Here is a 12,883-nt window from a genome sequence, read left to right on the forward strand (position 1 = left end):
TGACAGAGTGGAACCTCGGTTTTCGTATGCCCTAGTTTAAATCCCATTTGATTTTCCACAATTTTGTTTGGTCGAAAATTTGTCCCAGTTTTCGAACATCCCGGGGTTTTTGCACACACACACAAAAAAAACAACAACAAAAAACAACCCCCAAAACGCCTGACTCGTTCTTCATCGGAAGCCTCGTGGAATACGCCCCGTCATCTTTTGACGCAGCACGGCAGAAGGTTCCGGTGCCGGCCATTTGATTAAGCAGGCGAAAGACGCCATCGAATTCGAGAAAGAACTCGGAAAGGGTCCTCCTCTCTCGCCTCCTCGTCCAAAACGCCATCAAGAGTCTTCAATAAAGGCAAACGTGATGATAAATCTACATTTATTCCACACTGTTTCTGGACATAAAGATGTAGTTATTGTCTATCAAATGTGTTTTGTGTTAATATTTTAGAGTGAGTGGAACGGATTCATGGCATTTACAGCATTTCCCCTTGGAAATATTGTTTTGGATTTCGTACGATTGCGTTTTAGTCCGATTTCCTGCGACGGAGTCCTCATGACAGCAGAGGTTTCCACTGCATATTTCAAGAGGCGAAGTTGGAAGTTCTAAAAGCAGAGAAAAACTAACATGCCGACTTTTGGATGGCGGCAAATAATAAGAATGTCGTTCAAGGTTTAAGTGAGCGTGAGGATTATATATTATATTTTATATTATTAGATTATATATTATATAAGTACGGATCGCAGATTTCCCTTATTTTTGATTTGCCCCAAAACCCAAACGCCCATTGAAGGCCTGTTTCCAATATTTTGGACACTCTATTTCCATTTCAAGTGACACACATCCCATATAGGATTAAAAAATATATCTATTAAACATTGCATAAGTGTTTAGTTGGCCTCTTCCTCGCCACTGATTTAACTAAGAGTCAATGACACATTACGACACATGATTTCTTTGGGTTTTTTTTTTTTTATTGAATGTTGCATATTTACAGTCCATTGCATTTACTACTACTTCTACAACTAATACGTATGGCGCATTTCTATTCTATTTCATTTCTATTCACCACTACTGTACCGAACGCGCTGCAATGTAGCACGTTTACGTGATATTTAATGATATTGAATTCACCTCTAATCGCCGTACATATTTAACTGTGAGTGCTTTTGCTGTTTACGCGCACGTCGTCTCTTAAACTTGAAAGGATTTTCACGACGACGTAACGAGACTTGCGAAACGCTCTCGAGCGCAACTCTGCGGTTTTATTTATCAGGGAAATAAAGATAAATCGTACCATCGTAAAACGAGACGATCCATTTGATCTGCAGGCGGAGTCAAATATGTCAGTTGGAGTCTTTGGACTCGCTGAAGCTGCACGGGGCCCAAGCGATTTTCCTACGCTTTGTTCCAAGTCAACAATTGTATGTTGGTGAGCTGCTTGAGGAAACGACAAAAACCATACAAAGTGTTTTTCAGTGTTTATTACAGTAACACAGACAAATGTTTCCACATCAGATTTACACCAAATGTTGGCAAAATGGATATACTATATAGATATATATAAAAATGAATGAGGTGATGATAAAATAAGAGAAAAAAAGACACCTAAAGTCATCTTTGGATGCTTTTCAAATATGACTTACCATTCAAACATTTAGGAGGGACGCAGTTAGCATTGAATGCTAACCATTCAGACGGGAATAGAGTGAAATCCTGCTGCTAGCAGTTAGCATTTAATGCTAACCAATCAGTGGGGCAATACAGTGAACACCCGCAAATTTGCTGTTTACAAATTCGCTTTTTAACCATTTGCTGAAAAACTCACAAAAGGCGCAAAGCTGCTGGATAATAGGAAAGTAGTAATTGGGGTCAAGGAGGGCATCTCCACTGAGAGACGAAAATCTTTGTATGTCGGGGAGGAGCCAAGTTTAGCCTGGGTTGTGAGCAGAAGTTACCGCATGTGTATGCTTTTGCTATGCTACACGTGCTCTTCTGGCGCATTTCTTCAGAATGAAATGAGAATTTTTAAGGGTAATCTTTTAAGATGAATATGAAATGATATTAAAGTGTTGGGGATCATTGTTTGTTTTATATCTACGGTTGAAACTATTCATCTGGAAAATCACAAACAGTTTTTGTTCATTACTGTTTTTTTGTTGTTGTTTTTTTTTTTTTTTTTTTTTTTTTTTGCTATTTGCAGCAACGCTCGGTTCCTAAAACCTGTAAAACTATGAAAACAATGGGTTTTTTTTTTATGCGCTCTCTTTATATTGCAGATTTTCACCTCTGGTGGGTCGGTCCGGAATGCATCCCCGGCATAAACCGGGATTTACTGGATATGCATTTCTTCACTCAACTTCCAATCAAAAACAAATCACCTTGAATTACTCGCAGTTAGCCAAAAACGATTACCATGCGAATTGAAGATCCCATCCAAGGGAATGTGTAGAATTTTCTCGAGACAACTAATTTTTCAAAAAATTCACATCTGGTTGACCCTCTGCCGAAGGAGTTCCAGCTGCCTCGCCACCTCGGCGGGAAGGTCCTCGTTTACTTGCGTGGCGAAGTACTTCCCGACGTCTTCCGCCTCCTTCTGCCAGAACTCCTGGTCCAGAGCAAAGAGCTGGTCCAGGTCCACGGGATCCCTCAGGCCCTCCAGATCTAAGGAATCATGGCACGGCAGGTAGCCCACGGCAGAGGGCAATGCTCCGGCCTCACCGTTCAGCCGGCGGAACATCCAGTCCAGGACACGGATGTTTTCGCCAAAACCGGGCCAAAGGAAACCGGCCGAAGGGCTCTTGCGGAACCAGTTGACGTGGAAGATCTTGGGCAGCTTGGCACCGGGACGCTCTGCCATGCTCAACCAGTGCGACAGGTAGTGGCCGAAGTTGTAGCCGAAGAAGGGACGCATGGCGAATGGGTCGTGCATGATCTCCTTGCCTAGGACGCGGAAGGAGGAGACGTCAGTTGACCACCGTTGTTCGCGGGACTTCTTACCAGCGGTGGGAGCAAGTCACATATATGCAAATCACGAATAAGTCGAAAACGTCTTATGGTACGTACCTTTGTGTTCAGCTGCTGCGGTAGCCTCCGAACGCACGGCAGCTCCAACAAAGACGCCGTGTTGCCAGCTGAACGCCTCAAAGACCAGCGGGACGCCTGAAGACCAAGAGGAAAGATTTAGTCATGAGATCGTGGACTCTTAAAGGGACCTTTCACATCTATAGTTCACTTTCTCTGGTCTGAATGGTCTGTAAATTAGTTTCTTTCTTGATGTAATCATATGTAGCCTATCATGTTCAGATTGCTTTTACAACCGCGTAGGAGTTTGTTTGCCGCTATCCCGAGACCTCGGACCAGACCTACGATACATTGGAGGGACTACAAATGTCGACTTATTCCCCCCGTGGTGCTAAAGGAGGTAGCTTGAGAAAGGCAGATTGGACCTGCAACCAGGACTCGGACAAGTGGGGAAAAAAATGGATGGAGAGATAGTACTAAGGTATCCCAGACTTCAAAGAGAAGCCAGCTACAGGAGCCCTTTAGGGTAAAATCTGATAGAGTAATTTGATGGATGGAGCAGATTAAGTTCGGATTGCTTTTACAACTGTGTAGGAGTGGATAGGAGTTCATTCGGAACTGTACCATGACTCTGGTTCCGACCTATGACTTATCGCTCTAACTTATCGCTATAACCTAGATGAGGAGACAGTGAAGTCTGGCTTCCCTACTGAGACTGCTGCCCTCCACAATCCAGACCCAGATAAACCGAAGAATATGGATGGACGGATGGATGTCTATCGCTACTGTATCTCTGCGTCAAAGAACGCAGAGGAGCTGGCTCCAGGAGCCCGATTGGGGTCAAACTTAGCAGATCGCCACATGCAAACGACGCTGAAAGTACCACAAATGGCGTCTGGAACCCAGAGTCATTCCGGCTCACCTTCAGGCCGCCGTCCTCCAAAGATGATAGCCTCGATGGGGACCCCCTCAGGCGATTCCCACAGCGGGTCGATGATGGGGCACTGATCGGCCGGAGCGCAGAAGCGGGAGTTGGGGTGGGCGCAAGGTTCTCCTAAACAAACGAGCCAAGTTGCCTTATATCCTCTGTCAATTGTCTGTTGTCGTACTAGAGCGGCTCCAACTACCGGAGACACATTCCTTGTGCGTTTTTTGGACATACTTGGCAAAATAAAGATGATTCTGATTCTGATCAACGAATCATGCTGCTTTTTTTTTTTTTTTTTTTTTTGACCTTGTTTTTTTTTTCTCTCTCTCTCTCACCATCTTCCGGGCTCCATGGTTTGTTCTTCCATGAAGTAACGGTGACACCCTCTGGCAACACCTCGTCCATGCCCTCCCAGTGCACGCCGCCGTCGCTGGTCTCTGCCACGTTGGTGAAGATGGTGTTCTTGGCAATGGTGGCCATGGCGTTGGGGTTGGTCTTGGCGGAGGTGCCAGGTGCAACTCCGAAGAACCCGTTCTCTGGATTGATAGCTCGCAGGTGACCTGGTGGGAAGGGAATGACGGGAGCGATAAGAAAATAAGACATTGGAAAGGGACTGGATGCTCCTGGTGGTTCCTAACCTCGGTGGTCAAACTTCATCCAGGCGATGTCATCTCCCACGCACTCCACCTTCCAGCCGGGCAGCGTGGGGCTCAGCATGGCCAGGTTGGTCTTCCCACAGGCGCTGGGGAACGCGGCCGCCATGTACTTCTTCTGGCCCGAAGGGTCGGTGATGCCCAGAATCTGAGCGGGACACAAGTCAATAAGAGTTCTCCGGGGTGGGCTCCGGTAGACGGCTCAGCGTCCTACCAGCATGTGCTCTGCCAGCCAGCCTTCTTCCTTGGCGAGACGTGAGGCGATGCGTAGGGCGAAGCACTTCTTGCCGAGCAGGGAATTTCCACCGTAGCCGCTCCCGAAAGAGATGATCTGCCGGTGTTCTGGGATCTGGGCGATCAGGGTCTGCTCGGGGTTACAAGGCCAGTTGTTCACCAAAGGCCCTGAAGACAGGAAACATGCAGTCTTACTTGCCTGGAGGAAGCCGAGGTGGGCTTCGTCCAGTCATGTGACTCGAGTCCCCACCTCCGCTGCGAATACATGCTGTGATTGAGCAAGACCGTATGACTTCATTTATGACTTGTTTAACCCGAGTAACTTGAAATTTCGTGGAGGACTCGACTCGACTTGCTTGATTTTTGCCACAGTAACTTGGAACTTCGAGATTTGAGATTTATTCATCACTTGCACGTACGTGACTTACTCCCACCTCTGCCAACCAGTCACCAATCGTAAAACCCGAGTTCTAAAATTGGTGACCCGTCTGACTTGAGACAATTCGTGAGAGGATTCTACTGTACGTACTTTGAAGTGGCAGCGGGCAGCCGACGGAGTGCAGACAGCGGACGAAGTCGCCGGTCCCGAGGGCGGTCAGAACCGCCTTCCCCATCCGGGTCATCACCCTCATGCTGGCCACCACGTAAGGCGAGTCGGTCAGCTCCACGCCGATCTTGGACAGCGGCGATCCGATCGGTCCCATACTGAAGGGTACCACGTACATCGTGCGACCCTTCATACAGCCCGGGAAGCGCCGAGCGACCGCTTTGTCCAGCTCCTCGGGTGACATCCAGCGACCCAACTGACTGACGCCGCCCTCCAGAGGGGTGGGCGCCGCGTCGCGCCGGTCGCGGGTCACGACCACCGTCCGGCTCTCCACGCGGGCCACGTCGCGAGGGTCCGTCCTGGCCAGCCAGCTGCGGGGGGGGGGGGGGGGAGAAGATCGAGTTGAGGGGCAAAAGTATTGGGACACCTGCAGCAGTGAAAATATGGAGTTGGACAAAAGTATTGGGACCAAAAACAAAACAACATTCAGAAAATGTGGAGTTTGGGGGGAGTTGGAGTATTGGGCCACCTACAGGACATGAAAAGTGAAAATAATGAAAATGGTGACTTGGGACAACATATGTACAGCAAGTGAAGAAAGTACGGGAATTTGTGAATTTAAAAAAGCAAGTCAAAAATATGGAGTATTGGGACATTTACTGGACGTGAAAAGTGAAGAAAATGTGGTGTTTGGACAAAAGTATTGGGACACCGACAACAGGTAAGGAAAATGCGGACCACAATATTCAGACGCCGCAAGTGAAAAGTGAAGGAAATGTGGAAAGCGGGACAAAACTACGGCGTGACGTCTCAACAGTTCAGTCGGTACTTTCATATGATGTCTGGTGTTTAACGTGCGTGGGGACTGGACTGACCGGTCTCAGGGGTTTTCTTCCAGCTCTGTTATTCAGGAACAAGCAAAAACATCCTCGACAGACTCAAGATGCCAGATTTCGCGCTGGCTTTGACGTGCCGTGCGCTCCGCCTACCAGTCGCGGTACTTGGGCAGCTTCTTGATCACGCCCTGCTCCTCCAGCTGGGCCAGGACGGTCCGGTTCTCCTCGTCGGAGCCGTCGCAGATGTGGAGGGCGTCCGGCTGACAGAGCTTCACGTTGGCCTCCACGAACTCCCCGACGGCCGGGCTCAGGGCGCTCAGCTCGCCCCGCAGCACCCGAGGCCCGTCCCGCTTCGGAGACGCCAGCTGAGGAGGCATCGCGATCCACTGCGTGGCGAGCACGGAGCCCGAGGAGGAGGAGGAGGAAGAACGTGCGAAGGTCCGAGAAGAAGTGACAAACGGGTACTTAGCAACTAACTACCAGATGAAAAAAATCAACAAACCAACCTAACTCACTCACTCACTCACTCAATAACCACCTCACATTGTCAAGAAGCATGACTTACAAACTTACTAAATTAAAAATGTACTACATAACCAACCAGTAACGAAACAACCAGACAATGAATAATTGGAACTATAATGAACTAACTGGCTGACTATCCAACAAACTAACTCACTAACTAACAAACGAACCTATAAATTAACCAAAAAATGGACAAACTAACAAGGCAACTATTGAACAAATGAAATTACTAACTAGCAGATGAATGAACGAACGTGTGTAAGTAATTAAGCAGGTAAGCTAGTAAGAGGCTGACTGACTCGTTTCGTTAACTAACTCACTACCTTACTTACTAACTCCAAGACAAACAAACTAACTCATGAAATAAACAGAACTAAGAAATGAACTTACAAACTAATCAACAAACCAAGTACCTAAGTACCAGATGAACGGACAAACGAACACATCGACGAGCCTGTTCACAAACAAATGAACTTACAAATGAATACTAACCAGGTAACTAACTAATCACAAGACAAACTTAGCAACCAATGAAACGACCGACTCAATAGGTAAATAAGACAACTAAGAGACGGCACTTTCATCTGCAGAATGAGAAGTACTTTCATCTGCAGAAGACCCTGTGGAACACCTCCCGTTTGAACCTTTCTAACCTACTAACAAACTAAGCAACTAAGAAAAGAAGTTGGCGCCTCATCTTGCACACAGTATAGCGATACATATTGAGAAGACGTAGCGTGACTAACCTCATTTGATTGTGTTGCTCAGCACGTTTATCGAGTCACTCGCTAACAAATACGCTTGTGAACCGACTCAACGAATAAATGAACGAACAAACTAACCATCTAACCGAGTTAGTAAATGACACAAAAAAAAAAAAAAAAAACTACCCATGATGCAGAATGATGGACTGCATGCTGGACCCTAACGCCTCAAATGATCTCACTAACCTACTGACTGGTGACCGTTGAAGGAAGGTGACTCGTAAAAATGGCATAATTGAAGAAGTACGGTGACTGACCTGACTTGCTACGGTGTTTCCGGTCTTTACAGTGATGTCATCCGCCGCGTGTGCGCCGCTCACCGAGTTGCGCTCTTTTTATCCTCTGGAACCTCCCACCGGAAGGCGGAGCTCCCGGGGCCCCCGGGGCCGAGGGGGCCGAGGGGGCCGAGGGGGCCTTGCGCGTGTTCGGACCTGTTGTTCCGTTCCGAGGTGAATGACTCATTCCGGACGCGTTCGAGCCGCTGACCGAAGTGGTTTGATGAAGGCTTTACAGCCTATTGATTATTGACTATCTTATCTGCGCCTAACCCCCACCCTGGCATTTACCTTTGAACTTTGACTCACTTTGACGTAAGTTGACGGCGTGACTTTGTCATTGGAAGACCGCGGGGGGGCTCGCCGCCTGAGCCAATCGACAAGTTGAGTCAGTGTACATGTACACTATGTCACATACGCTACGTTGCGCATCATACATACAATAAACATGGTGTATTCTGATTTATGTCCTTTAGTTAGTTACTTGTATTTATTTATCAACTTCGTTACTTCATTAGTTAGTTAGTTCGTTTAGTTCTAGACGATACATGATACATTTGTTGTTGGTTAGTCAGTACATTAATTTGTTAGTCCTTCCGTTAATTTGTGTGCAGCGAGCCGCCAGACGCAGCAGGTTAAGATAAGGTTCCCAAAATTGGCGGCGTGTGGCAATGTAAGCGAGCAGCTCGGTCAAAAGGCGTTTGCCGCCAACGGACTTGGCCCTCCGTGTCTTATTTACGAGCGGACGGGAAGGAACGCGACGCGGTCACGCTACGTGCGGACCGTGTTGCGTAAGAGCCCGGGTGCCGTGTTTTATGGACTACGCGCAGTCAAGTTGTAAAAACACAAAACTCATGAAAAGACTTCCGTCTGCACACGGCATCGCGACTCTACTCAGCAATATCGCCTCAACGACACCAACATTTGGCAATGCAACCATTTGCGACCCTAATATTTGAAATGCTAATCATTTTGAAACTCGGTGACTTTACACCCAACTGATTTTCAACCCTGACAACTCTCTGTTTTTCGATCCTGATGATTTGAAAACTGAATGATTTTCAACATTTGTTAGGCGTTTGCTATCTAGTCAGTTACTTAGTTTGTTCATTTGTTAGTAAGTGTGTTGGTTTGTCACCAAGTTAGTTTGTTTGTTCATTTGTTAGCTGCTTAGTCAGATTATTCGATAGCTTGTTTGTTTGTTCATCAATTTGTTAGCTAGTTTGTCTCTTGTTCAATTTTGTACCTAGTTCATTCCATACTTTGTTCATCTTTTTGTTACTTCATTTATGAGTAAGTTTGTTAGTTTGTCAGTTTATTTTCATTTGTTAGTCGGTTCATTTGTTTGTTGTTAATTTGATTTAGCTGCTTCATTGCGTACTTCGTTTGTTCATGTGTTACTTTATTTGTTGGTTGGTTGGATGGACGCGTGGCGTGGTTGCTGAGGGTGGCGAACTCGGTCAAGCGGACGATGGATGGACGGACTGACAGACAGATAGATTGTTAGCTAGCTATTGACTTCGGTTTTTTTTTCTTGGCTAGTTAAGTTGTTATTTGTTCATGTTGTTTGGTTAGTAAGTGTATTTGCTGGCTAGTCAGTTCATTGCTTGTTTTTGTCATCCTTTCATTTGTTAGTCAGTTAGTTAGTTGCTCAGGTAGTTGGTTGATTGGTTACTTATATGGTTTGTTTGTAAGCTAACCACAATATTGTAAAGAGTTGTCTTTATGATTGTAAAACAATAAATATTGCTATTATGAATCAACTATATAATTAATACATATGGTTAAATGAGGCAGCACGGTGACCGACTGGTTAGAGCGTCAGCCTCACAGTTCTGAGGACCCGGGTTCAATCCCCGGCCCCGCCTGTGTGGAGTTTGCATGTTCTCCCCGTGCCTGCGTGGCTTTTCTCCGGGCACTCCGCTTTCCTCCCGCATCCCAAAACCATGCATTCATTGGAGACTCTAAATTGCCCGTAGGTGTGACTGTGAGTGCGAATGGTTGTTTGTTTGTATGTGCCCTGCGATTGGCTGGCAACCAGTTCAGGGCGTTCCCCGCCTCCTGCCCGATGATAGCTGGGATGATAGCTGGGATAGGCTCCAGCATGCCCGCGACCCGCGTGAGGAGAAGCGGCTCAGAAAATGGATGGATGGATGGATGGATGGTTAAATGACAGCAATGCAGCCCTATGGGGGGCACAAGCCAATGCAAACTGTAGGCCCGTCCCAAGCCCGAATAAATGCGGAGGGTTGCGTCAGGAAGGGCATCCGGCTAAAAATGAGCGTTCATCTAAAGAATTCCATACCGGATCGGTCGTGGCCCGGGTTAACAACGTTAACCTGCAGGGCGCCGGTGGAGATTCAGCTACTGTGGGTCGAAGACAAAGGAGAGGTGGAAAACGGGTTCTTCGGCAGAAAGAGAAGAGGAAAGCACAGAGCGTACAACTGAATGTGGGGAATTTGAATGTTGGGACTATGACAGGAAAATCTCGGGAGTTGGTTGACAAGATGATTAGGAGAAAGGTTGATATATTGTGTGTCCAGGAGACCAGGTGGAAAGGAAGTAAGGCTAGAAGTTTAGGGGCAGGGTTTCAATTATTTGACCACGGTGTCGATGGGAAGAGAAATGGAGTCGGGGTTATGAGAGAATTGGAGTCGGGGTTGAGAGTTGGCTCAGAATGTCTTGGAGGTGAAAAGAGTATCAGATCGAGTGATGAGGCTGAAACTTGAACTTGAGGGTGTTATGTGTAATGTGATTAGCGGCTATGCCCCACAGGTAGGACGTGACCTAGAGGTGAAAGAGAAATTTTGGAAGGAGTGAGACGAAGTAGTTCTGAGCATCCCAGACAGAGGGAGAGAGAGAGAGAGAGAGAGAGTCGTAATTGGTGCAGATTGTAATGGACATGTTAGTGAAGGAAACAGGGGTGATGAAGAAGTGATGGGTAAGTACGGCACCCAGGAAAGGAACTTGGAGGGACAGATGGTGGTAGACTTTGCAACAAGGATGCAAATGGCTGGAGTGAACACTTTTTTCCAGAACAGGCAGGAACATAGGGTGACCTACAAGAGCGGAGGTAGAAGCACGCAGGTGGATTACATGTTGTGCAGACGAGGTCATCTGAAGGAGGTTACCGACTGTAAGGTAGTGGGAGGGGAGAGGGTGGCTAGACAGGAAAGAAGATGACTCTGGTGGTGGGGAGGAAGATTAGGAAGACAAAGGGAGAGCAGAGAACCACGTGGTGGAAGCTGAGACAGGACGAGTGTTGTGCGGCTTTTCGGGAAGAGCTGAGACGGGCTCTCGGTGGACGGGAGGAGCTTCCAGAGGACTGGACCGCTGCAGCCAAGGGGATCAGAGAGGCAGGCAGGACAGTACTTGGTGTATCTTCTGGCAGGAAAGAGAGAAGGAGACTTGGTGGTGGAACCTCACAGTACAGCAAATCATACAAGGAAAAAGGTTAGTGAAGAAGAAGTGGGACACTGAGAGGACCGAGGAGAGGCGAAAGGAATACATTGAGATGCGACACAGGGTAAAGGCCAAACAAGAGGCATATGATGACATGTACGGCGGGTTGGACACTAAAGGAGGAGAAAAGGATCTATGCAGGTTGGCCAGACAGAGGGATGGAGATGGGAAGGATGTGCAGCAGGTTAGGGTGATTAAGGATAGAGATGGAAATAGGTTGACTGGTGCCAGCAGTGTGCTGGACAGATGGAAAGAATACTTCGAGGAGTTGATGAATGAGGAAAATGAGAGAGGAGGAGAGTAGAAGAGGCAAGTGTGGTGGACCAGGAAGTGGCAATGATTACTAAGGGGGAAGTTAAAAAGGCATTAAAGAGGATGAAAAATGGAAAGGCAGTTGGTCCTGATGACATTCCTGTGGAGGTATGGAAGCATCTAGGAGAGGTGGCTGTGGAGTTTTTGACCAGCTTGTTCAATAGAATTCTAGTGCGTGAGAAGATGCCTGAGGAATGGAGGAAAAGTGTACTGGTGCCCAGTACACAAAGGTGATGTGCAGAGCTGTGGGAACTAGAGAGGAATAAAGTGGATGAGCCACACAATGAAGTGATGGGAAAGAGTCGTGGAGGCTAGACTCAGGACAGAAGTGAGTATTTGCGAGCAACAGTATGGTTTCATGCCTTGAAAGAGTACCACAGATGCATTATTTGCCTTGAGGATGTTGATGGACAAGTACAGAGAAGGTCTGAAGCAGCATGTACGGACATGTATGAGGGCAACAGAACATTGGTGAGGTGTGCTGTCGGTGCGACAGACGAATTGAAGGTGGACGTGGGACTGGATCAGGGATCAGCCCTGAGCCCCTTACTGTTTGCAGTGGTGATGGATAAGCTGACAGATGAGGTTAGACTGGAATCCCCGTGGACTGTGATGTTCACAGATGACATTGTGATGTGCAGTGAAAGCAGGGAGCAGGTGGAGGAACAGTTAGAAAGATGGAGGCGTGCACTGGAAAGAAGAGGAATGAAGATTAGCCGAAGCGACACAGAATATATATGTGCATGAATGAGAGAGGTGGTGGGGGAAGAATGAGGCTTCAGGGAGAAGAGATAGCGAGGGTGGAGGACTTGAAATACTTTGGGTCAACCGTCCAGAGCCATGGGGAGTGTGGTCAGGAAGTGAAGAAACGGGTCCAAGCAAGTTGGAACGGGTGGAGGAAGGTGTCAGGTGTGTCATGTGACAGAAGAGTCTCTGCTAGGATGAAGGAGACCGCCAGCCATGATGGACGGATTCGAGGCAGCGGCACTGAAGAGACGACAGGAAGCAGAGCAAACGAAGGTGTTGAGGTTCGCTCTCGGAGTGACCGGGTCGGATCAAATTCGAAACGAGCTCCTCGGAGGGACGGCCGAGGTTCGATGTTTTGGAGGCAAAGTTGGAGAGAGCGGACTTGGATGATTTGGACACGTCCGGAGGGAGAAATAGTGAGTATATTGCTAGAAGGATGATGAGGATGGAGCTGCCAGGCAAGAGAGCGAGAGGAAGAGCAAAGAGAAGGTCGATGGATGTCGTGAGGGAAGACGTGAGGGCCGTTGGTGTTGGAGAGGAGGATGCGGGAGATAGGAGGACGTGGAAAAGGAGGACGCGCT

General features: G+C 47.6%; 1 protein-coding gene across 1 annotated transcript; it reads right to left on the reverse strand.

The window, feature by feature from the left end:
- Positions 1-2,276: 2,276 nt before the first annotated feature.
- On the reverse strand, positions 2,277-6,594 carry pck1 (phosphoenolpyruvate carboxykinase 1 (soluble)). Its single transcript, XM_061687867.1, has 8 exons — positions 6,371-6,594; positions 5,364-5,752; positions 4,815-5,002; positions 4,586-4,748; positions 4,283-4,507; positions 3,942-4,073; positions 3,062-3,157; positions 2,277-2,938 (listed from the first exon to the last, which is right to left on the reverse strand). Exons 1-8 carry the CDS (start codon positions 6,592-6,594, stop codon positions 2,481-2,483), a joined length of 1,875 nt encoding a protein of 624 aa, XP_061543851.1. The 3' UTR covers positions 2,277-2,480.
- Between the last annotated feature and the right edge of the window lie 6,289 nt (positions 6,595-12,883).

The sequence above is a fragment of the Phycodurus eques genome, chromosome 10 (genome assembly GCF_024500275.1).
Source record: "Phycodurus eques isolate BA_2022a chromosome 10, UOR_Pequ_1.1, whole genome shotgun sequence".
NCBI lineage: Eukaryota > Metazoa > Chordata > Actinopteri > Syngnathiformes > Syngnathidae > Phycodurus > Phycodurus eques.

Excerpts from the sequence above, each read along its gene's own strand:
- pck1 (XM_061687867.1), bottom strand. The coding sequence starts at position 6,594 with ATGCCTCCTCAGCTGGCGTCTCCGAAGCGGGACGGGCCTCGGGTGCTG. Across the intron at positions 4,749-4,814 it reads GGCTGGCAGAGCACATGCTG|ATTCTGGGCATCACCGACCC; the intron begins GTAGGACGCTGA and ends TGTCCCGCTCAG. Across the intron at positions 4,508-4,585 it reads GATGAAGTTTGACCACCGAG|GTCACCTGCGAGCTATCAAT; the intron begins GTTAGGAACCAC and ends CCTTCCCACCAG.